We start from the raw sequence: 26,939 nt of genomic DNA on the forward strand, positions 1-26,939 counted from the left end.
AAACACTGCTTTGTGAGAGTTGGACCATAAAGAAAGCTGAGGGCCAAAGAATTGATGCTTTTGAACTGTGGTGTTGGAGAAGACTCTTGAAAGTCCCTTGGACTGCAAGGAGATAAAACCAGTCAATCCTAAAGGAAAGCAGTCTTGAATATTTATTGGAACAACTGAAGCTGAAGCTCCAATACTTTGGCCACCTGATGTGAAGAACTGGCTCATTGGGAAAGATCCTGACCCTGGGAAAGACTGAAGGATTGAGGAGAATGGGACAACAAAGGATGAGATGGTTGGATGGCATCACCGACTCAATGGACATGAGTTTGAGTAAGCTCCCAGATGGTGACTGGTGATGGACAGAGAAGCCTGGCATGATGCAGTCCATGGGGTCGCAAAGAGTCGGACACAACTGAGTGACTGAACTGAACTGAAACACTGCTTTAGCTATATCACTTAAATGTTGATATACTCTTCTCATTATTGTTCAGCTAAAAATGCTTCCTAGTTTCCTTTATGATTTCTTCTTTAGTTTATGGATTGTTTAGAGGTGGTTGCTTGGCTTCCAAATATTTCTTAATTTTTTCTAGTCAACTTGGGGAAGAGAAGGGGTAGGAATGCAGACATTGATAGAAAAGAAACCTTCTTTTCAGGAGGAAACCTTCCCAGTTGTCACATAGTGTATAGACAGGTATATATTCATCAAGCTATACAGTTGACATGTGTACACTTTATATAAATTATAACTTAGCTTTAAAACCCTAGGAATTAAATAAATTCAAGTTGTGAAAAATGAAAAATATTATATAACTTTAAAAAAAAGACCAAACTTAGTGAGTGCACAATAGGTATCAGGCACTGATCAAAGGGCATAAAACAATGACCAAAACCATTCTGTAGTACAGAAAAAACAAATAACAATAATTTGTTATTAACAAATTAATAACATTAATAACAATAATCTTAATAATAGCTACACGTAGCTTGAGTTCCTATCAGTTGTCAGGCATCTTTATGTTTTATCTCACTTCATCTTATGAAATAGATATTATTATCTCCATTTTACAGATGAGGAAACAAAGGCTGATAGAAATAAAATAACTTGCCTGACATCACACTAGCAAAACTGAATTTCAAAGTCAGAGCTCTCTGATAGTAGTGCTTATGCTCTTAACCCCATCCCATGGCACCCCTTCAGTTTTTTCTTATAGCAAATCTGCTTGTATCTTCTGGCAGTTTTATTTTGTATATTTTGCTGTTACTAGTGTTTCCTATGTCTTTTCTTTTTCCTTTAAAACAAAAAATTATTCAATTTAATGCTCCAAGGGTTGAAGTGGAGCTTCAACCACTTCTTTAAGTGAGGTGGAAGTGGGAGAGGCTCAGTAAATATAATGTAGTACATAAACACAGGATGTCTTTGATCTATGAAATAAACAGCTCCCTGCCTACCCTCCCTGAGGCTTCCCCAGCCTGGTTGAGGGTAAATGCTCCTCAGTTCCCTGCACACCAAAGCCTAAGACCAGAGCATCTTGGGTAAACAGGGTGGGATCGAACAGTGTCTTCTGACACAATTGTGTACAGGCCATAGTTCAGAAATAAGAGTTAATGAATCATGACAATAGTTTTGAATATAATCCTTCACATAAAGAATGCATTCTTAAAAACATGAAACTTATATCAGCTACTGAGGAGATTATTTTTTCTACCCCATCTAGTTCAACAAAAGAATCAAAACCTCAACAAAACCAAATGCACAAGAAATGGGGCTTCTAGACCATGTATTTCTTTAGGTAACACTTGGCTGTTTTAATCCCTATTGTTCTTGTTAACACGAAGATCCTATGATAGGTTAGCTGCATAAATACTATTTAATATAATCCTCACAACCACCCTCACAGTCAGGTTGGTGATAATATTTCCACTTTATAAATGAGGAAACTAGTCCTCAAGATGATTAAAATTATAATAACTTGTCCAAAGTCATACATTATGTGCAGAGTTAAGATTCAAATCTTCTGAATTCAAGAGCAACACTCAAGTCACAAAGTTCATACTCTCTTGGTATAGAAAATATTTTGATACTATATTCCTTCATTTCCAATCTTAGTAACTCTTCTATAAAAATATAATTGAATTTTTGATGAGTTAAAATTTTGAATATGATTAAGTATAATATTGGGTTGGCCAAAAAGTTCATTTGGGTGTTTCCCTAACATCTTACAGAAACCCAAAATAACTCTTTGGCTAACCCAGTACATGAGTGTAAGAGACTAAGGTAAATGTGTTCTCACCCCAAAATACCAGACCAGTTTTGTGGTCGATACAGCACATAGTTTCTTAATTTAGCTCTAGTACTAATATACTTTCTATGCTTTGCCTTTTTCAGTAAGCTTGGTATTTGTCGTTCAGTTGCTAAGTTGTGTCCAGCTCTTTGCGACCTCGTGGACTGAAGCAGAATCACCCCAGGCTCTTCTGTCCTCCACTATCTCCTAGGTATAGAAAATAATTAGCTAACTGAAATTATACCACATTGCCATAAGACTGAGTCAAATGTAGAGTAATCAACCATCCTGGTTTGTCCAAAATACCCTCCCCAACATGGGTGGGCATCATTCAACCCACTGAGGACCTGAATAGAACAAAAATTTGAAGGACGATAGGATTCATGCTCTTTCTCAATCTGACTGTTGAGCTGGGACACTGATCTGCCTTCAGTGATTCTGACTCTCAGGCCTTCAAGCTCAGACTAGAATTTACAAAACTGGCTCTCTGATTTTTAGGCCTTCAAACTATACCACTGGCCTTCCTGGGTCTCCTTCTGAGCCTCCATAATTGTGCCTTATAATAAATACCTACATCTACATATCAGGGTTCCTAGAGAAATGTAACCAGTAACATATATATATACACACACATACATATTTATAAAGAGATTTATTATGGAATTGGCTCAGGTAGTTATAGTGACCAAAAAGTTCCTTGATCTGTCGTCTGCAAGCTAAAGAACCAGAAACACTGGTGGTATAACTCAATCCAAGTCCAGGGCCACAGAATGGAGGAGCTGATGATTTAAAGCCTGATCTGAGTCTGAAAGCAGAAAATCCAGGAGCACTGATGTCCAGGGGCAAGAGAAGATGATGTCCAAGCTCAAGTAAAGAGAGAATTCACCCTTACTCTGCCTTTTTGTTCTGTTCAGGCATTGAACGGACTAGGTGATGCCCACTCACACTGGGAGGGCAATCTACTCTACTCAGGTTATAAATTCAAATGTTAATCTCTTATAGAAATATCCTCACAGACACATCTGAAAATAATGTTTTGCCAGCTGAATGGGCATCCCTTAGCCCAGTCAAGTTAACACACTAAATTAACCATAACATGTATGTAGATATCCTTGGTTCTATTTCTCTGAGGAATTCTGATTAATACATATGGACAGTCAAGAGAAGAGACGATGGAAATAAAAAAATTTTCCAGAAAAGTACACCCTAAGTGCAAAAATACTGAAAAGAGAGTTCTGGTACATCAGGGCACTGACTAGAGAAGAACTCAAAGAGACAGGGTTGGAAAGACAAAGCTCTGGGAGAGAAAAAGAAATGAAAAGAGAGGTGGTGAATGTGGTAAAGGCAAAAAGAAGCAAGAGGTAAAATTTAGCATCCTACATGACAAAAAAATAAATTTAGGCTACACATACTTTTCCTTAACTTCCAAAAAAAGGGTTTTATAAGTTTATTAATAAAGGAAACTATATTTAGAAACTATATATAGCATGGTATTAACCAGGAATCTTATAAACTACCCTAAACCACAAAACTTGTTTTCTAATTGCAAAGATGCAAGCAATATTCCTATATAAAAAGCTAATATGAAGGGGGGGAAAATATGAATCAAAACTTTTTAGCTTTAAGAGAATAAGAAGACAAGCCACAAACTGGAAGAAAATATTTACAAAAGATATATCTGATAAAGAACCATTATACAATAAGAAAACAAACAACCCAATTAAAAACTGGGCAAAAAACCAAAACAGATATTGAACAAAAAAATATATGCAAGTGGAAAGTGAGCATATGAAAAGATGTTTGACAATATATGTCATTAGGAAACTGCAAATTAAAACAATAACATTCCACTATACATCCATTATAATGGCCAAAATCCTAAACACTGACAATACCAAACTTTGGCAAGGATGTGGAGGAATAGGAACTCTTACTCATTTCTGGTGGGTATTCAAAATGGTACAGCCATTTTGAAATACAGTCTGGCAGTTTCTTACAAAACTAAGCATATTCATATCATGTGATTCAACAAGTGTAACTACCTGGTGTTTACCTAAGTGAGTTGAACACTATGTCCGCATAATAACTCATACATGGATATTTACATTAATAGAAAAGAAAGAAAGTGAAGTCACTCAGTTGTGTCTGACTCTTTGTGACCCCATGGGCTGTAGCCTACCAGGCTCCTCTGTCCATGGAATTTTCCAGGCAAGAGTACTGGAGTGGGCTGCCATTTCCTTCTCCAGGGATCTTCCCAATCTAGGGATCGAACCCGGGTCTCCCACATTGCAGGCAGACGCTTTACCATCTGAGCCACCAGGGAAGCCCATTAATAGAAGCTTTATTCATAACTGTCAAAACTTGGAAGCAAACAAGATATCCTTCAGAAGGTGAATGGATAAACTGTAGTATATCTAGACAGTACACTATTATTCAAAATAAATGAGCTATCAAGTCATGGAAAGACATGAAAGAAACAAATGCATATTAGTAAAGGAAAGAAGTCAATCTGAAAATGTTACATACTGTATGATTACAACTATATAACATTCTGCACAATGAAAAACTATGGAGATGGTAAAACTCAATAGTTGCTAGGGGTTGAGGGGTGGGAGCATAGAACAGATGAATAATAGGTGTAGCACAGAGGGCTTTTAGGTCAGTGAAACTAATCTGTATGATGCGATAATGGTGGATATAGGTCATCATGTGTGTGTGTGTGTGTGTGTGTGTTAGTTGCTCAGTCGTGTCCAAGTCTTTGCGGCCCCATGGATTGTAGCCCGCCAGGCTCCTCTGTCCATGGGATTTTCCAGGCAAGAGTACTGGAGTGGCTTGCCATTTCCTTCTCCAATAGGTCAGCATGCACTTGTCCAAATCCTAAGTATGTATAATACCAAGACTGAATCCTAATGTAAACTATGAACTAAGGGAATTGTTTTCAACTCAAATGAAAAAACTAAAGCAAGCCAAAAGAAATCTCAAGGAAGAAAATATTAAAGATAAAGCAGAATGAATAAAGTAGAAGACAGAAAAGCCATCAGATCTGATTAAAAAATCAGAATCCCATTTTTTTTAATTAACAAAATAAGACACTAGCTTACTTAATCAAGGGGGGGGGGGGAATGGACAAAGCACAGGTATACAAACTAAGATATAGCAAACAGAAAAATAAGCATTGAAACCCAAGAAAATTTAAGTTTAGAAATTACTTTGCATACATCTATTTAGATAAACTTGAAAACCAAGACAAAAATAGGTTATTTCCTGGGAAAATACAGTTTACCAAAACTGACCTCATTAAAAATATAAAGTTTAAACAGACTAAAGTCCATAGAGGAAACAGAGAAAGTTATCAAGGCACAAATTCACAGGGGAATTTCACAGGGGAATTCAAATCATCAAGGGTGATAAAGTCCCAATCCCGCAAGAATAGTTTCTGAGCCTAAAAACTGAAAGAGAACTTCAAAATGCTATTTATGAAGCAAATATGACATTGATATCTATATCTAATTCAGTAGCAAAATAAAATGACCAGTTAATGGATATAATAGTAGAGCCACTAGCAACAAACAGAAAATAATTAGGAATAAACTTAACAATAATACAAAAACTATGTCAGGAAACTTTCAAACACTGCCAAAAGACACAAAAGTGGATTTTAACAAATAGAAAGACTTTTCTTCTTCTTGATAGGATGATTTTAACACCATAAATATGTGACTTGTTCCTGAGTAAATTTATAAAGTTAATAGTCTCAATGAAAAGGCCAAAGAGTTTTCTTTCCTTTTTCTTTTTCTAAAAATGGAGGTATACAAATAGACAGAAAACAAGAAAGAACAGTAGAAAAACATGAAAAAAGTAAGTAAAGCTTAGGGACCCAGTAGGGGAGGGGGAATTAATCCTAGCAAATATTAAACATACTTAACTCCTCTTAGGGCTTCCAGGTGGCTCAGTGGTAAAGAATCTGCCTTCCAATGCAGGAGAGGTGGGTTCGAATACTGGGTTGGAAAGAGCCCCTGGAGAAGGAAATGGTAACCCATTCCAGTATTCCTGCCTGGAGAATTCCATGGACAGAGGAGCCTGGCGGGTTACAGTCCATGGAGTCACAAAGAGTCAGACACAACTGAGCGAATTTCACTTTTCACATACTTATATGATATATAGAATATATACATATATTAAAATGTAAAGTGATAAAGAGATGAAAAATACAAAAGAAAAATTAAAGACACAGAAGAGAGACTCAGAAGATGCATTGTCCCTCTAATTTGAGTTTCAGAAGCAGAGTTGTAGGAAAGAAATAAGCAGAGATAACAGGAAAAAAATTCTAAGCCTAAGAGAGACTTGAACCTTCCATTCAAAGACACAGCAGAATGAAAGAAAATGATTGAAATTTCAAACCTGCAAAACATAAAGAAAAAAGCCCCAAAGTTTCTTATGCAGAGAGACAAGCAGCTGACCCATGAAGGAATGACAGTCAGATCCTGTGACAAGGATCAACTTTGTTATCAGTAATACTGAATGCTAACAATCAATGGATCAATGTTATTTTCCAAAAAAAAGAAAAAAACTCCATGCTCAAATAAATTGCCAATCAACTCTGAGATCAAAATGAGCCATTTTCTGACATTCAAGATGTAAAACACACTTACCATATACACTTTCCAAAAAAAGAAATAATTTGAAAGATTTTTAATGAAAATAAAATCCCAAAATGAAGAATGACCTTCCCAAAATAAAAAACAATCCCAGGTTGACAACTTGCAGCAGGTTTATACAGCAACCAGCCTGTATTATGAATAGCTCAGAGAGGCTCAAAAGAATATCTCCAAGAAGAAAATGTATGCACTAGGCAAATTCTATGATAAAGAATCTATAAGATGTTAACAATATAATAAAGATACATGCCATGCTATAAACAAGAAAAAAAGAATGGCAATTAAAAATGCCAGGGGAAAATGTACATAAAAATCCAAGTCTGAAATAAATTAAATTATGGCATGATTTTGAGCAACCCATGGAGTATGAGAAAAAAGAACCTATTTTACCTTAACATTTGTAGCATTCTCCTTTGAGTGACACAGGTTTAAGGACTTAGGATTACATTTCTCATTCCAGAGGTCCAATCATATTACATATATAAATGCATTCTACTGATTTCTGTTATTTAGGATCAATCTATAATCAAAGAAAAACATTTATAGTGATGTGTAAAGTACATTATAATTCTTAGTAATGAAAAGTAGAATATAGGTAGAAGAACATAAAGGCTGAGAGTAAAGAAAGATGTAAATGCATAGTAGTAAAATCAACAGGTACAATTGGCCCTCTATATCTATAGGTTCCACATCTGTGGATATGAACAGCTGACTGTACTGTACCACTATGCATAAGCGACTTGAGCATAGGAGAACTTTGGTATGCTCAAGTTTCTCGGGATCAACCCCCTGTTTGTTTCTGATGTTAGATTGCATGAATTCTTTGTATATTTTGGATATTAACCCCTTATCAGATATATCATTTGCAAATATCTTCTTCCATTCAGTAAGTGAACTTTTCGTTTTATTGACATTAATATTTTCCTTTGCTAGGCAAAAGCTTTTTAGTTTGATATGACCCAGTTATTTACTTTTGCTTTAGTTTCTCTTAATGAAAGTGAAAGAGGAGAGTGAAAAAGTTGGCTTAAAGCTCAACATTCAGAAAACTAAGATCATCGCATCCAGTGCCATCACTTCTTGGCAAATAGATGGGGAAACAGTGGCTGACTTTATTTTGGGGGGCTCCAAAATCACTGGAGATGGTGATCACAGCCATGAAGTTAAAAGATGCTTACTCCTTGGAAGGAAAGTTATGACCAACCTAGACAGCATATTAAAAAGCAGAGACATTACTCTGTCAACAAAGGTCTGTCTAGTCAAGGCTATGGTTTTTCCAGTAGTCATGTATGGATGTGAGAGTTGAACTATAAAGAAAGCTGAGTGCTGAAGAATTGATGCTTTTGAACTGTGGCATTGGCGAAGACTCTTGAGAGTCCCTTGGACTGCAAGGAGATTCAACCAGTCCATCCTAAAGGAAATCAGTCCTGGATATCCATTGGAAGGGCTGATGTTAAAGCTGAAATTCCAATACTTTGGCCACCTAATGCAAAGAGCTGACTCATTTGAAAAGACCCTGATGCTGGGAAAGATTGAGGGCAGGAGGAGAAGGGGCTGACAGAGGATGAGATGGCTGGATGGCATCACCGACTTAATGGACATGAGTTTGGGTAAACTCCGGGAGCTGGTGATGGACAGGGAGGCCTGGCGTGCTGCAGTTCATGGGGTTGCAGAGTCGGACATGACTAAGAGACTGAACTAGTTTCTCTTGCCTGCAGAGACATATCCAAAAAAATTACAAAAACTATGTCAAAAAATATATAACCTTCTCCTAGGAGCTTTATGGTTTCAGGTCTTACATTTAAGTCTTTAATCCATTTTGAATTTATTTTGTGTGTGGTGTGAGAGAGCAATTCAACTTGATTCTTTTGCATGTAGCTATCCAGTATTTCCAGCATCACTTGTTTAAGGGGTTGTCTTTTCCCCATTGTGTATTTTTGCCTTCTTTGTCATAAATTAATTGCCTATTTGAATGTGGGCTCATTTCTGGGCTCTCTATTCTGTATCATTGGTCTATGTTTCTGTTTTGTGCCTGTATTATACTGCTTTGATTACTATAGCTTTGCAGTATACTTTGAAACCAGTGTGTATAATCCCTTCAACTTTGTTCTTCTTTCTTAAGATTATTTTGGCTATATGGGATCTTTCATGTTTACATATCAATTTTAGAAAACAAAATTGATGAACCTTTAGCCAAACTCATCAAGAAAAAAAAATCTAAATTGATAAAGTCAGAAATGAAAAAGATGTTATAACCAATACCACTGAAACATAAATGATCATAAGCAATTACTATGAACAAGTATATGCCAATAAAATGGAAAACCTAGAAAACATGGACAAACTCCTAGAGCTGTACAATCTCCCAAGACTGAACAATGAAGAAACAGAAGTATGAACAGACCAATTACCAGTAATAAAACTGAATCAATAATAAGTAAAATTCCCAGAAAACCAAGTCCAGGACCAGATCACTTCACAGTGATCTAAATTCTAAATTCTATCAGACATTTAGAGAAGAGTTAGCACCTATCCTTCTCAAACTATTCCAAAAAATTGCCCAGAAAGGAACACTTCCTAACTCATTCTATGAGGCTGGCATCACCCTGATACCAAAACAAAGATATCACCAAAAAAGAAAATTACAGGCTAATATCAGTGATGAACATAGATGCAAAAATCATCCAACAAAATATTAGCAAACCAAATTCAACAATACAATAAAGGAATCATACACTATGGTCAAGTAGGATTTACCCCATGAACACAAAGATGATTTAATACCCGGAAGTCAATCAATGGACAAAGGACAACCTAGAAGAAATGGACAAATTCCTAGAACTGTATAATCTCCTAAGACTGAACAATAAAAAAATATTTCATACCAATTACCAGTAACAAAACTGAATCAATAATATTAATATGGTATATTAACAAATTAAAGAATAAAAATCATATGATATCTCAATAGATTCAGAAAATGCTTTTGACAAAATTGAACATCCATTTATGATTTTAAAAAGACTCTCAACAAAGAATTATAAAGGGGACATAAAGGGGTTATAAAGGGTTATAAAGGGGACATACTTTGACATAACTAGAGTTATCATATGATCCTGCAATCCCACTCCAGGGCATATATCTGGAGAAAACCATAACTTGGAAAGAGACATGAGCCCCAATGTTCACTGCAGCACTCTTTAGAATAGCCAAGATGTGGAAGCAACCTAAACGCCTATGAACAGATGAATGGATAAAGAAGATGAGATATACATATATACAACAGAATATTATTCAGCCATAAGAAAGAATGAAATAATGTAGCAATATGAACAGACCTAGAGATTATCATACTAAGCAAAGTAAACCAGACAAAGGAAGACAAACATCATATATCACTTATATGTGGAATCTAAAAAAAAAATTATACAGATGAACTTATTTATCAAACATAAATAGACCCACATACACAGAAAACAAACTTATGATTACCAAAAGGGAAAGGGGCAGGGGGATAAATTAGGAGTTTGGGATTAACATATACATGTGCATGCATGCTCAGTCGCTCAGTCATGTCTCACTCTTTGTGACCCTACCGACTGCAGTGCATCAGGTTCTTCTGTCCATGAGATTCTCCAGGCAAGAATACCAGAGTGGGTTGCCATTTCTTCCTCCAGGGGATCTTCCCGACTCAGGGACTGAGCTCCTGCATCTCCTTGCATTGGCTGGCAGATGCTTTACCACTGACCCACCTGGGAAGCCCCAACATAGATATACTACCATATATAAAATAGATAACCAATGAGGGTCTACTGGATAGCACAGGGAACTATAATCAATATTTTGTAATAACCTATAAGGGAAAAGAATCTGAAAAAGAAAAGAGATACACATACACACACACATAATCACTTTGTTGTACACCTGAAACTAACACAACATTGTAAATCAAGAGAAGTAAAGTGTTAGTCGCTCAGTTGTATCCTACTCTTTTCATCATGGACTGTAGCCCATCAGGCTCCTCTGTCCATATAATTCTCTAGACAAAAATACTAGAGTGGGTAGCCATTACCTTCTCCAGGGGATCTTCCCAATCCAGGGATTGAACCTGGTCTCCTGCATTGCAGGCAGATTCTTTATGGTCTGAGTCACCAGCATAGCCCTGTAACTCTACTTCAATTGAAAAAAAAATTAAATAAAGCCCACGGCTAACACCATACTCAACCATGAAAAGTTTCATGCATTTCCTTCTAAGATGAGGAACAAGACAAGAACTCACTCTTGCCACTTTTATTCAACATAATATTGAAAGTCCTAGCCACAGCAATAAGATAGCAGGGAAAATTAAAAGAATCCAAACTGGAAAGGAAGAAGTAAAACTCTGTTTGCAGATGACATGATACTATACATAGAAAATCCTAAAGATGCCACCAGAAAATTAATTGGGCTCATCAATGAATTCAGTAAAGTTGTGGGATACAAAATGAATATTCAGAAATCTGTTGCATTTCTATAAACTAACACGAACTACCAGAAATAGAAATTAGAAAATAATCTCATTTATAATTGCATCAAAAAATATCTAGGAATAAATCTGACTAAGGAGTTAAAGGGACCATACCCAAAAATAAACTCAATGAAAAAGATCTAAATGTAAGACCAGAAACTATAAAACTCCCAGAGGAAAACATAGGCAAAACACTCTCTGACATAAATCACAGCAGGATCCTCTATGACCCACCTACCAGAGTAATGGAAATAAAAGCAAAAATAACAAACGGGACCTAATTAAACTTAAAAGCTTTTGCACAACGAAGGAAACTACAAGCAAGGTGAAAAGACAGCCTTCAGAATGGGAGAAAATAATAGCAAATGAAGCAACTGACAAAGAATTGATCTCAAAAATATTTAAGCAGCTCCTGCAGCTCAATTCCAGAAAAATAAATGACCCAATCAAAAAATGGGCCAAAGAACTAAACAGACATTTCTCCAAAGAAGACATACAGATGGCTAACAAACACATGAAAAGATGCTCAACATCACTCATTATCAGAGAAATGTAAATCAAAACCACAATGAGGTACCATCTCATGCCAGTCAGAATGGCTGCTATCCAAAAGTCTACAAGCAATAAATGCTGGAGAGGGTGTGCAGAAAAGGGAACCCTCTTACACTGTTGGTGGGAATGCAAACTAGTACAGCCACTATGGAGAACAGTGTGGAGATTTCTTAAAAAACTGGAAATAGAACTGCCATATGACCCAGCAATACCACTTCTGGGCATACACACTGAGGAAACCAGATCTGAAAGAGACACGTGCACCCCAATGTTCATCGCAGCACTGTTTATAATAGCCAGGACATGGAAGCAACCTCGATGCCCATCAGCAGACGAATGGATAAGGAAGCTGTGGTACATATACACAATGGAATATTACTCAGCCATTAAAAAGAATTCATTTGAATCAGTTCTAATGAGATGGATGAAACTGGAACCCATTATACAGAGTGAAGTAAGCCAGAAAAACAAAGACCAATACAGTATACTAACGCATGTATATGGAATTTAGAAAGATGGTAATGATAACCCTATATGCAAAACAGAAAAAGAGACACAGATGTACAGAACAGACTTTTGGACTCTGTGGGAGAAGGCGAGGGTGGGATGTTTTGAGAGAACAGCATCAAAACATGTATATTATCAAGGGTGAAACAGATCACCAGCCCAGGTTGGATGCATGAGACAAGTGCTCAGGGCTGATGCACTGGGAAGACCCAGAGGGATGGGGTGCGGAGGGAGGTGGGAGTGGGGATAGGGATGGGGAATACATGTAAATCCATGGCTGATTCATGTCAATGTATGGCAAAACCCACTACAATATTGTAACGTAATTAGCCTCCAACTAATAAAAACAAATGGAAAAAAAAAAAAAACCTGGAAATAGAACTGTCATACGACCCAGCAATCCCACTGCTGGGCATACACACCAAGGAAACCAGATCTGAAAGAGACACATGTACCCCAATGTTCATCGCAGCACTGTTTACAATAGCCAGGACATGGAAGCAACCTAGATGTCCATCAGCAGACAAATGGATAAGAAAACTGTGGTACATATACACAATGGAATATTACTCGGCCATTAAAAGGAATGCATTTGAATCAGTTCTAATGAGGTGGATGAAACTGGAGCCTATTATACAGAGTGAAGTAAGTCATAAAGAAAAACACCAATACAGTATACTAGCACATATATATGGAATTTAGAAAGATAATAATGATGATCCTATATGTGAGACAGCAAAAGAGACACAGAGGTAAAGAACAGTCTTTTGGACTCTGTGGGAGAGGCGAGGGTGGGATGATTTGAGAGAATAGCATTGAAACATGTATATTATCATATGTGAAACGAATCTCCAGTCCAGGTTCGATGCATTACACAGGGTGCTCAGGGCTGGTGCACTGGGATGATCCTGAGGGATGGGATGGGGAGGGAAGCGGGAGGGGGGTTCAGAATGGGAACACATGTACACCCATGGCTGATTCATGTCAATGTATGGCAAAAGCCACTACAATATTATAAAGTAATTAGCCTCCAATTAAAATAAATAAATAATTTTTTTAAAGGAGTTAAAGGGTCTGTACTGGGAAAATTATAAGACCTTGATGAAAGAAGTTGAAGACAATACAAACAAATGGAAAGATATACCAAGTTAATGGATTAAAAGAATTAGTACCATGACAGTGACCAAACTACCCAAGGCAATCTACAGATTCAATACAATCCTTATCAAAATACCAAGGCCATTTTTCACAGAGCTAGAGCAATTATCTTTTTTATAATCAATAATACCACTGAGTAAGAAAAGATTCCAGATATTTACAATCACTAGAACCTATGAATTCAAGCAAGAGGCTGTGTTTTGAATGTCTAAAAAAACCTGAATTATCAGAAAAGAGAATTTGAGCCCCTACCTCACAGGATAGATGACAAAAAGGCAGAATATAGCAGAAGATTCTAAAACAATCACCTAAACAAAAGAACAAATGTCTTATACACACTAAGTCATTCTACTAGGGAGAAATGTCAGATTCCCTGGTTCTTACATAGAGAAGAACAGGAAACTGGCATATTAAATTTTTTTCTTATCCTCTAATATAATCCATTCAAATCCTCCTAGTATATAAGACTTGCTTGCCAATGTCAAACATTTATTCATAAAAATCTATGGGATGTGCTCTAATTTTGAGCCTCACTTGTGTGCCTAAGGTTTGGTCTCTCAAGGTATCCTTCCAGAGGGCTCTGAAGCAAATTCACCCATCTTATACAAGACAACAGCCCAATAAGACTCCCCGCTCTGAACCTCTATCCTAGGAGTCAAATGAGTGATTCCATTTTCCTGATTTGGGGGAGCAATTCCACAGCCAGACCAGGAAACAACACATCTTACTTTAGCTACTCAATCAAAGCAGCACTTTTCCTATTTATAGTATTTAAAACTACTTAAAATAAGGGGCTTTTTCCACTGCTTTCATAATAGTAAGAAGCCCAGATCAAACTCACTTCTCTGATAAGGCTGGTTTTTAAAGCTGACAGATTGTTATAATCCCATTCAGTCTTTCAATACAAAGGAGCAAGTCTCTATAGAATTCACAGGCCAAATAATAATGCTGTCCTCCTCCCCTCCTCCCAAAGTAGAAATGTCAGACAGCATTCTATGAGACAGCATATCATAAAAGAGGATATGAGTCTTCTCAAGGACTATTCATCAGACTCTATGGGAGGAAAATGGATATGGAAGAATTTTTCAAACTTAAATAGGCTTCTCAACAGATTCATTATAGAAAAAGACCTTTAGAAATAGTAAATAATCATAAAATTATGAAATATGGCTCTTGTTTCTATCTAATAAAAGTAACTTCTCCAATCCCTCTCAAGTGATGAACACATAACTGTGAGTAAAACAAAGAAACCAAATAGAGGGTAGGGTAATAAAAATGTATGCTTAGTTATACAAATATGATTTTTAGAAAAGCAATTGGAATTTTTAAAAAGTCGGCCATTTCTGTGCCTCAGAATATTTTACTAATGCCTTTTCAAACCACTCAGCTACAATCTGTCGCCACTGAAGACATGTTTAAAATGAGACCTCAATTCCATGTGCCTAGACATGTAAAAGCATAAAGATCTGATTGTGAATAGAATTCCTAAAGCTAAGGATCACGGCTGGTTCCTCACTCTCCTTCCCCCCTCCACCAGTTCCCAGTGCCTGTTCTTCCCATCCATCCCCTTCTGTCTAGTCCTCTTGCCCTCAGCAGCTCACCCCTTCTTCACTTTGCACCTATTCCAGTAGTCATGTATGGATGTGAGAGCTGGACCACAAAGAAGGCTGAGTGCCAAAGAATTGATGTTTTTGAGCTGTGGTGCTAGAAAGGATTCTTGAGAGTCCCTTGAACAGCAAAAAGGTCAAACCAGTCAATCCTAAAGGACATCAACTCTGAATATTCGTTGGAAGGACTGATGCTGAAGCTGAAGCTCCAATACTTTGGCCACCTGATACAAACAGCCAACTCATTAGAAAAGCCCCTGATGCTGGGAAAGATTGAAGGCAGGAGGAAAAGGGGGTGACAGAGGATGAGATGTTGGATGGCATTACCAACTCAATAACCATGAGTTTGAGCAAACTCCAGGAGATAGTGAAGGACAGAGAAGCCCAGCATGCTGCAGTCTATGGGGTCGCAAAAGTCAGACACGACTTAGAGATTGAACAACAACAGGGCAGAAGCCCCTAATTGGTCTCCCTTCCTCCCTTCCTCCACTCCTTCTGGTCCATCCTGCACACCACCACCACATTCATCTGGTTGCCATTTTTTCTTCCTCAGAATGTCCAATGGCCCGGTCTTGCTCACTGTGCCTAAACTTCTTAGCATGGTGGAAAACACCTTGCCCAATCTGTTCCCAACTGTCTATCCAGGTCTCATTTCTCACTACTATCTGAAAAGGATCCTCACCCTGTTCTGGACAACCTCGATAGTCTGTAATTCCCTAAACAAGCTCTATTTAAAACTTCAAAATCCAGGGGGTTGGAAATAGAAGTCAAGTCACCTGCCCCAGATCACACAGCTAGCGACCATAGAATCTGGATTTCAATCCAGGTTTGAGCTGTGTCCAAAGTTCTTAAACACCATCCTGTTCTCTCTCTCTCTGGAACGTCCCTCTCTGATCTATATGTGGAAATCTCACCCATCCTTCAAGGACACTTCACTCCTGAAGCTTTCTTTGTTTCTTCCTGTCTGAAGTGCTTCTTCTCTCTTCTGAGCCCTTATAGCATTTTCTTCACATATTTCACAAAATATCATAACAACAGAGTCATGTGAGATTCAAGATATTGTTGTACGGTCTTATGGTCCTTTATGGCACCTAACATACCTCTCTACACACTGATGGCATTCAGCAAAGATCTGATAAAAAATGAGCTGTGGGAAGCCTTTCAGCACTCACCCAACCCAACCACAATGAGAGATCCTTATTAATTTCAGGCACAGAGCTCTCCTTTCCCTGCCCTGAGCATCCTGTCTTTCTCCTCTTCTAGTGCATCAGTTGTGCATACATTCCTTGTTGTATGTCATGCCACCTGCCTATAAACCATTGTGCAACTTGGGAAAAGTTCTGGTGTCTGGTAACCATTGCAACATTTAGGAAGATGCAAACTGTGATAAATACGAACCATAAAAAGGAACAAGAGTGGTTTCATTCTTTGGAACCTGAAATGGCAACTGGGAAACAAAGTTCAGGTCAAATTCTCCTTTCAGGCCTTCTTACTCATTATCTCCGTTTTATGTTGAAAGGAACAAGGGGTGGGGCAGTGAGCTAGTATGAACAAATGCCAGGAAGAAGAAAAGGGGAATAACTGGTCAGACAGTTACTCTTTCTCAAGAGACAAACTGCATTCTAGGAAAGGAAAATACTCCCAAGTTTACAAGAAATTATACAAGAGCACAGAGCAGAAAAGGTAAATCAGGCCTAAACAGTAGCCTCTTGATTTTTCTTTTTTTCTTTTTGCCTGTGAGATAGGGTTTCTACCCCTTAATGCTTTCCTTCCACACTGGGTCATGTGGCACTCAATGTCTGGTCCTCAGTGTGGTGACTCAGGAAAGGTTGCAAATACAATATGAAAATGACCCATTTAATTTAGCATATGACTCCATCCACTGAGTCAGTAAAATTAGACTGTAAGTTTAAAGCAATATAATGATAATGGGGAAGAGGCACTTCTACCTGTTACCCACTTCCCTGCTCACCCTCTTGCATGCTGCTCCTCACAGAAGTTGCTAAACTGATAGGTCAATGTTCTGGAAGGCAACTGAGCCAAAGAGGGAGACCAAGTTCAACTCCCTATAACCCTTGGAGGAAAAGGCAGGAGTAAGAAGTGGGGTTCCCCTCCGTCTCTCAGTGTCCTGTTTCTCATGATATAACAAACACCCTTTGATTGAAATGAACCAGATCGGAACTGGAAATTCCACCAACATTACTTCTTGAGAACCTACCATGTGCTGGGCTAGAAGGAAAAAAAAGAAAAGAAGCATTGGCCCCTATTCTTGAGTAGTCCACAGTCTAATAGGAGACACAGAAATAATTTCCATATACCATGGCGTTATACAAGGGGTACTGTGGAAATAAAGAGTCTGTGGAAATTAAGAGTCTGTGAGAGCAGAATTGGGGTCAGGGCAAATTTCCTTGAAGAAATGAGATCAGACTGAGGGCTGATGATTTTGCAAGAGTCAGACAGGCCCAGAAGGGTGGCAGAGGTGTTCCTGCAGAGAGAACTATGTAAGCAAAGCCCAGAGATGTACAGCATCCTTCTCTCAAACCAACAAAGCCCAAATCCTCTCCTGTCTATATAATGTCTACAATGCTCTTGTATCAGAGATAAAGAATAAGGTAAAATATAAATTAAGTACTGATCTTTGAAGAAATGCACTAAAAATAAATCCATAGGTTTCTCTGAAGAAGAAAGAAGGGTAAAAAAAAAAAAAATCTCTTAGAGTGGGTTTGGTTAAAGCAAACTAATTAACTTCCTAATCTCTGCAGGTGGGATCAGGCTCCAGGTGGACTTTCAATCACAGAGTTTACCTCTAAATCATATGAAGCAGATGGAAAGCAAGCAAAACAGCACACCCTGGCTGTGTAAACTCCTAACCACAAAGCATTTAAGTAACAGACAGTATCATAAGCGACACAGACCCATGGAAGGTAGGGCCTTTATGGGCTAAGTCTGCTCCCCAGGGAGTTTGGACTCCACAGCCAGCTCCACCTCTGTCTGTGAAATATTTATCACCAATATGAACTCTGTCCCACTTTCCATCCCTAGGAGATGTGGCTATTTATTGACTTAGTGGCATAAATATGTGAGACCTGGGCCCGAGAGGGTAGAAGTAGCAGATGCCCCAAAATATCTCTGTTTTGATCTCAGCTATAGGCACAGTTTTTATTTCTGGACTTTTAGTTTCCTTGCTCTGTGCCTTACTTTTTCCATCTGACAATGATAGTCATAAAATCTACCCTTAAGTTCTTTATTTAGGGAAAATAAATGAAGTGACTCCTAACTTGGCTTGAGCCTCTTGAGCAGAAGCCAGGTGTCTTAGACAACAGGCCCCAGGAAACCAGGATCACCTTAATCTAGAGCAATGAACCTGAAGGAACAAAATCAGCATTAGCTAGTCAATCAATTTTTCATTCATATAACAATTTTATTAAGTACTTCATATGTGCACACCATAATAAAACTGATGCTCTTGTAACTTTGTTTTCTAGTCTCTTTCCACATCCCTTGTTTTGACTGATGGATAAGTGAAATTGGCCATAACACAGTAGTGTGAGCTGGGCTCATGGAAGATCCCATCCCAACCCAGTACTACCACATGGGAAATTCAGGATAAACCCAGTGACAAGGAAGGCAGCAGAGTACTGTGTTCAGCTCACCTGGGGACACTAGTTAGGTAGGTCATGACATTCAGGAAGTCTTCATCTGGGATGTGCTTGAACCCCACAAACTCTGGGAAAGTGATGATGGGGGCACCATCTTTCCCTCGGCCTCCTGCAACAAAAATGGGTAGTCAAGATGTTAACAAAATGTTTTCATGTCACACCTCTGCAAGTAAAGGACTCAGGCTAATATCAACTTGAGATGTGCATCAATCTCCCCTTTTTTGTCTGTATTATTTTAGAGCAGGAGGCGGGAAAGTTGACACTGAATTACTTCGAACAAGCCTCTTTTCTCCTTCAAGCTTGTTCAGGGGTGTTGTGAGAATTCAATTTTTTGAATCCTCTGAAGATAGTTACTATGTAAAAGACAACACTGATTTATTTTAGTATAGGTGGAAATAGTAAAAAATGCCAACACAAATACATAATATTGCTCATTTATGTAGTTCAGTTTAGTCACTCAGTCATGTCCAACTCTTTTCGACCCCATGAACTGCAGCACACCAGGCCTCCCTGTCCATCACCAACTCCCGGAATTTACCCAAACTCATGTCCATTGAGTTGGTGATGCCATCCAACCATCTCATCCTCTGTCGTCCCCTTCTCCTCCCACCCTCAATCTTTCCCAGCATCAGGGTCTTTTCAAATGAGTCAGCTGTTCGCATCAGGTGGCCAAAGTATTGGAGTTTCAGCTTCAACATCAGTCCTTCCAATGAACACCCAGGACTGATCTCCTTTAGGATGGACTGGTTGGATCTCCTTGCAGTCCAAGGGACTCTCAAGAGTCTTCTCCAATACCACAGTTCAAAAGCATCAATTCTTCAGCACTCACCTTTCTTTACTGTCCAACTCTCACATCCATACATGACTACTGGAAAAACCATAGCCTTGACTAGACAGACCTTTGTTGACAAAGTAATGTCTCTGCTTTTTAATATGCTGTCTAGGTTGGTCATAACTTTCCTTCAGCAAATAACAAATGTAAAAGTATATGGTGGTTAAGAGAGTTGGCTCTAGGGACTTCCCTGGCAGTCCAGTGGTTAGGATTCCATGCTTCTACTGCAGGGGGCACAGGTTTGATTCCTGTTCAGGGAACTAAGATCCTACATGTTCAGTGTGATCAAAAAAGAGAAAGAGAGAGAGTTGGCTCTAAAATCAGACAACTTTATTCAAATTCTGCTTTACCACTTAATTTCTATGTGATTTTATGCAAGATACTTACTTAAACAGAAGTTTCCTTTATATACAAATATGTATCTATGTAATAGGAATATTACCTATACCTTCCTCAAAAGGTATTGTAAGGATTAACTGAGAACATATATAAAAAGCATTTTAGCAGACTATTTATTATATATAAGTGCTCCATAAATGGTAACCGTTATTATGGTTATATTCTTGCAAGGCAAGGCTTCCCTGGTGGCTCAGATGGTAAAGAATCTGGCAGCAATTCAGGAGACCAGGGTTCAATGCCTGGGTTGGGAAGATCTGCTGAAGAAGGGAATGGCAACCCACTCAGTATTCTTGCCTGGAGAATCCCCATGGACAGAGGAGCCTGGTAGGCTACAGCCCATGAGGTCACAAAGAATTGGACAGGACTGAGTGACTAAGCACACATTGTTAAGCACATTCTTGCAAGGCAGCTGCCCTTGAATAACTCATAAACAGATATAAGACATCCCTGTGAGAACAAAAGCATAAAATAAGTATTTAAATAGTTTATTCATTAAAGCAGACACCACTAAATAGATTCTATTTCCCAAATTAACAATAACACAATAATAGTGGGACACTTTAATATCCCACTCACACCTATGGATAGATCAACTAAACAGAAAATTAACAAGGAAACACAAACTTTAAATGATACAATAGACCAGTTAGACCTAATTGATATCTATAGGACATATCACCCCAAAACAATGAATTTCACCTTTTTCTCAAGTGCACATGGAGCCTTCTCCAGGATAGATCACATAATGGGCCATAAATCTAGCCTTAGTGAACTCAAAAAAATTGAAATCATTCCAAGCATCTTTTCTGACCACAATGCAGTAAGATTAGATGTTAATTACAGAAAAAAAAACTATGAAAATTCCAACATATGGAGGCTAAACAACATGCTTCTGAATAACCAACAAATCACAGAAGAAATCAAAAAAGAAATCAAAATATGCATAGAAACAAATGAAAATGAAAACACAACAACCCAAAACCTGTGGGACACTGTAAAAGCAGTGCTAAGGGGAAGGTTCATAGCAACACAGGATTACCTCAAGAAACAAGAAAAAAGTCAAATAGATAACCTGACTTTACACCTAAAGCAACTAGAAAAGGAAGAAATGAAGAACCCCAGGTCTAGTAGAAGGAAAGAAATCCTAAAAATTAGGGCAGAAATAAATGCAAAAGAAACAAAAGAGGCCATAGCAAAAATCAACAAAGCCAAAAGCTGGTTCTTTGAGAAGATAAATAAAATTGACAAACCATTAGCCAGACTCATCAAGAAACAAAGGGAGAAGAATTAAATCAACAAAATTAGAAATGAAAATGGAGAGATCACAACAGACAACACTGAAATACAAAGGATCATAAAAGACTACTATCAGCAACTACATGCCAATAAAATGGACAACTTGGAAGAAATGGACAAATTCTTAGAGAAGTACAACTTTCCAAAACTGAACCAGGAAGAAATAGAAAATCTTAACAGATCCATCACAAGCACAGAAATTGAAACTGTAATCAGAAATCTTCCAGCAAACAAAAGCCCAGGACCAGATGGCTCCACAGCTGAATTCTACCAAAAATTTAAAGAAGAGCTAACACCTCTCCTACTCAAACTCTTCCAGAAAACTGCAGAGGAAGGTAAACTTCCAAACTCATTCTATGAGGCCACCATCACCCTAATGCCAAAACCTGACAAAGTTGCCACACAAAAAAGAAAACTACAGGCCAATATCACTGATGAACATAGATGCAAAAATCCTTAACAAAATTCTAGCAAACAGAATCCAACAACATATTTAAAAGATCATACATCATGAATCCATGGGCTTTATCCCAGGGATACAAGGATTCTTCAATATCCGCAAATCAATCAACATAATATACCACATTAACAAATTGAAAGGTAAAAACCATATGATTATCTCAATAGATGCAGAGAAAGCCTTTGACAAAATTCAACATCATGATAAAAAAAAAAAAACCCTCCAGAAAGCAGGAATAGAAGGAACATACCTCAACATAATAAAAGCTATATATGACAAACCCACAGCAAACATTATCGTCAATGGTGAAAAATTAAAAGCATTTCCCCTGAAGTCAGGAACAAGACAAGGGTGCCCACTTTCACCACTACTATTCAACATAGTTTTGGAAGTTTTGGCCACAGCAATCAGAGCAGAAAAAGAAGTAAAAGGAATCCAGATTGGAAAAGAAGTGAAACTCTCACTGTTTGCAGATGACACGATCCTCTACATAGAAAACCCTAACGATTCCACCAGAAAATTACTAGAGCTAATTAAGGAATATAGTAAATTTGCAGCATATAAAATTAACACACAGAAATCCCTTCCATTCCTATACACTAACAATGAGAAAACAGAAAGAGAAATTAAGGAAACAATTCCATTCACAATTGCAATGGAAAGAATAAAATACTTAGGAATATACCTACCTAAAGAAACAAAAGACTTATTTATAGAAAACTATAAAACACTGGTGAAAGAAATCAAAGAGGACATAAATAGATGGAGAAATATACCATGTTCATGGATTGGAAGAATCAATATTGTCAAAATGACTATACTACCCAAAGCAATCTATAGATTCAATGCAATCCCCATCAAGCTACCAACGGTATTCTTCACAGAACTAGAACAAATAATTTCACAATTTGTATGGAAATACAAAAAACCTTGAATAGCCAAAGCAATCTTGAGAAAGAAGAATGGAACTTGAGGAATCAACCTGCCTGACTTCAGGCTCTACTACACAGCCACAGTCATCTAGACAGTATGGTACTGGCACAAAGACAGAAATATAGATCAATGGAACAAAATAGAAAGCCCAGAGATAAATCCATGCACCTATGGACACCTTGTCTTCGACAAAGGAGGCAAGAATATATAATGGAGAAAAGACAATCTCTTTAACAAGTGGTGCTGGAAAAACTGGTCAACCACTTGTAAAAGAATGAAACTAGAACACTTTCTAACACCTTACACAAAAATAAACTCAAAATGGATTAGAGATCTAAACATAAGACCAGGAACTATAAAACTCCTAGAGGAAAACATAGGCAAAACACTCTCTGACATAAATCACAGCAGGATCCTCTATGATCCACCTACCAGAGTAATGGAAATAAAAGCAAAACTAAACAAATGGGACCTAATTAAACTTAAAAGCTTTTGCACAACAAAGGAAACTATAAGCAAGGTGAAAAGACAGCCTTCAGAATGGGAGAAAATAATAGTGAACGAAGGAACTGACCAAGAATTAATCTCAAAAATATACAAGCAGCTCCTGCAGCTCAATTCCAGAAAAATAAACAACCCAATCAAAAAAATGGGCCAAAGAACTAAACAGACATTTCTCCAAAGAAGACATACAGATGGCTAACAAACACATGAAAAGATGCTCAACATCACTCATTATCAGAGAAATGTAAATCAAAACCACAATGAGGTACCATCTCATGCCAGTCAGAATGGCTGCTATCCAAAAGTCTACAAGCAATAAATGCTGGAGAGGGTGTGGAGAAAAGGGAACCCTCTTACACTGTTGGTGGGAATGCAAACTAGTACAGCCACTATGGAGAACAGTGTGGAGATTCCTTAAAAAACTGGAAATAGAACTGCCATATGACCCAGCAATCCCACTGCTGGGCAAACACACCAAGGAAACCAGAACTGAAAGAGACACATGTATCCCAGTGTTCATCACAGCACTGTTTATAATAGCGAGGACATGGAAGCAACCTAGATGTCCAACAGCAGATGAATGGATAAGAAAGCTGTGGTACACATACACAATGGAATATTACTCAGCCATTAAAAAGAACACATTTGAATCAGTTCTAATGAAGTGGATGAAACTGGAGCCTATTATACAGAGTGAAGTAAGCCAGAAAGAAAAACACCAATACAGTATACTAATGCATATATATGGAATTTAGAAAGAGGGTAATGATAACCCTATATGTGAGACAGCAAAAGAGACACAGATGTATAGAACAGCCTTTTGGACTCTGTGGGAGAGGGCAAGGGTGGGATGATATGGGAGAATGGCATTGAAACATGTATATTATCATATGTGAAATGAATCTCCAGTCCAGGTTCAATGCCTGAGACAGGGTGCTCAGGGCTGGTGCACTGGGATGACCCAGAGGGATGGGATAGGGAGGGAGGTACGAGGGGGGTTCAGGATAGGGGACACATATACACCCATGGTGGATTCATGTCAATGTATGGCAAAACCACTACAATATTGTAAAGTAATTAGCCTCCAATTAAAATAAATAAATTTATACTTTAAAAAAAAGATTCTATTTCCCAGTCTCTTTGCAGCTAGATGTATCCACAAGACTATGTTCCAGCCCCATGGTTCCCAAACAGGTATGCACAGTGAACTCACAAAAGTGCCTTGAGTATTTTAAATTTAGGGGGAAAACAGCATTAGTTGGCATCTATCAGATGCCATGCTTGCTACTAGCTTGCAGTAGTTTGGTATTTCAACATTAAATTATGCAGTATTCTTTTGAATGGCATTACATCTTTGGAGAGCTGAGGGTTTGGTGGCTGCTAGTGTTAAAAGCAAGTGTAATATGAAAATCAGTGTGAAACAGGAAGTGGTGATATCCAGACTGATTCCAAGGTTTGAGATCACTGTGGTTCTCTAAAAATGAAAGTTAAACCTGACTTTTTCTTTCAGCTGTATCTATTTTTTTCAAACAGCTACTAAGTTGTCAGGACATATAGACTTAAGTTGTTTAACCTGTCAGGTATTGCTTTTGGCCAAAAAGGGCTGTGAAAAAACTGACTGAGCTGCTAAGGCATTAAGGACTAAGGAACTTGGAGCACTTGTGCCCCAGGCAGAGGGACATTAGCTGAAATGCTGGGAGCACCTTCCATGCACATGGAGGGAGGCTACTTCCAGTGGAATGCAGCTCCCAAGTGAAGCCAACTACAAATGACTGCACCTATTTCATATATCTAACGTGAGTCATCAGTGCATGGTGTGGTTTAACGAGGACTGCATGATTACTGAGGGTGTGGAATCCATGAAGAAATTACAGGAAAGGGAGACTGAGAAGCAAAGGCAGGCACCTCTCCTAAGGAGACTCCTGGCCCGCTCTGTGGAGAATCCAGGTCATGTTGCCAGGCTATCTAATGGCAGTGCCATTAAGATCATCCAACCCACTCTGCTGCTCTGAATCCATACCTGGTATCTTCTGATTATACTCTGATAGCCCATGTACATGTGTTTGCTGGGAGAGAATGTGCTATCTAGCAAATGTGAGTGCTTCTATCGTGGAAAGAGTAAGTCAGCATTGTGGTCTTTCTATACAAGTCTTTTGTATGTATTGTTAATGTGAGTCTTGGGCTCTCAGAGACCAGTCTGTGATAGTCTAGATGACCAGTCATCTCTGGGAAATGCCTCTTGATTAATCCTGTACACTTAAACTAAAAAAAAAAAAAACCTGCAGATTAGGTGTTTGACAAGGAAACTGAGTTACCTTGTTATATTGACTGAAAACAATCTAGATCAGGATGCTATTAGCTTTCAACTAAAACATTCTTCTTCTTTCTAGCTTCACACTCACAGGAGTTTGCGAGAAATGTGAATTAAGAGAAGTTACATGTTGAGTAAGGCTAAATTTTGATGTATTATAACACTATACTAATTGTATAAACAATATCTGCCAAGAAAATGGCTAAAACATTTCAAGGAACCAAAACACTGTAAAATATTCATAAGGATATACCTTTTTCACGATTTAATCTTTTCATTAACTAAAATTAAAGGTATTCATGCCTAAATAGAGAAAGATGGGTGGAGTTTTCTCATATCATGGTTAACACTGAGAACAAACACCAGAAAGTCAGAGGGTTAACTGGGGACACCACAAGCCATTAACCTTTAGTCTGTTAGTCTTAGAGGCAGAAGCACCCAGGAAACAAAACTGGGCCTCCATTCACCACAGGGCAGTCAGCGCCACCTAGTGAGGTAGCGTGGGAATGCAGAAGGAAGAAAGATGGCAGCAAAGAAGCCCATTTAAGGTAAACAAAACCAGACTCCTAGAAACTAAGTACGATGGTGACTTAATAAAATAAACTTTAGTCCTCTGGTATCATTTCTGTACATTAAGAGGACTAATTTTATTTCAGGAAATACTAGCAATACTTGGCCTACCTAAGACCATTCCCTTCAGGGTGTGGGTTCGGAGGAGAATTTGGAACATTGAGAAATCCCATAGGAAGATGGTGAAGAGCAACAGTGGGAGAGACAGTGAGATGGTTACTGCTATTTGCCTCTCAGTATCTATTTTCCCTTTCTCTTCCCCTCTCCCCCCAAAAAACTGATAAATAAATCATGAATCAGGGGACTGGGGATCTGTTCTAACTCACATTGGCCTAACCTAAGAAACACATTGTTTAAGTGTGTAAGCCCTTCAAATAGTGTTTCCTCCTGCTATTATTTTTTTTCACAATAGTAAAAGATGTTTATCAGTTTTCACAATCAATAACCAGGCAAAAAATAAAAGATAATTACAATCACAGGTCATAATGGAAACGTGATTAACCTAATAATATAAAATAGTTATATACAATTTCAGGGGTTAAGTAGAGTGATGTGGTAAGTGAAAATGCATACACACACATGTTCTCATCTGCCCAGCCAGTTTAGTCTTTTGGTTGGTGCATTTAATCCATTTACAGTTAATGTTATTATAGATGAATATGATCCTGCTGGGCTTCCCTGGTGGCTCAGATGGTAAAGAATTCACCTGCAATGCA

General features: G+C 38.0%; 1 protein-coding gene across 6 annotated transcripts in view; it reads right to left on the reverse strand.

The window, feature by feature from the left end:
* The window catches only part of MCF2L2 (MCF.2 cell line derived transforming sequence-like 2), a 269,485-nt gene that overhangs the window by 182,801 nt on the left and 59,745 nt on the right, over positions 1-26,939 (reverse strand). For all 6 annotated transcript variants that reach the window (XR_006335262.1, XM_043874177.1, XM_043874176.1 and 3 more), the window contains exon 3: positions 18,913-19,027. Coding sequence is in view for 5 of the 6 variants with exons in the window: in XM_043874177.1 (XP_043730112.1) it covers positions 18,913-19,027 (115 nt within the window). In the remaining variant the exon portion in view is untranslated. The remainder of the gene's footprint in view (positions 1-18,912; positions 19,028-26,939) is intronic.

The sequence above is a fragment of the Cervus elaphus genome, chromosome 19, assembly GCF_910594005.1.
Source record: "Cervus elaphus chromosome 19, mCerEla1.1, whole genome shotgun sequence".
NCBI classification, from domain to species: domain Eukaryota; kingdom Metazoa; phylum Chordata; class Mammalia; order Artiodactyla; family Cervidae; genus Cervus; species Cervus elaphus.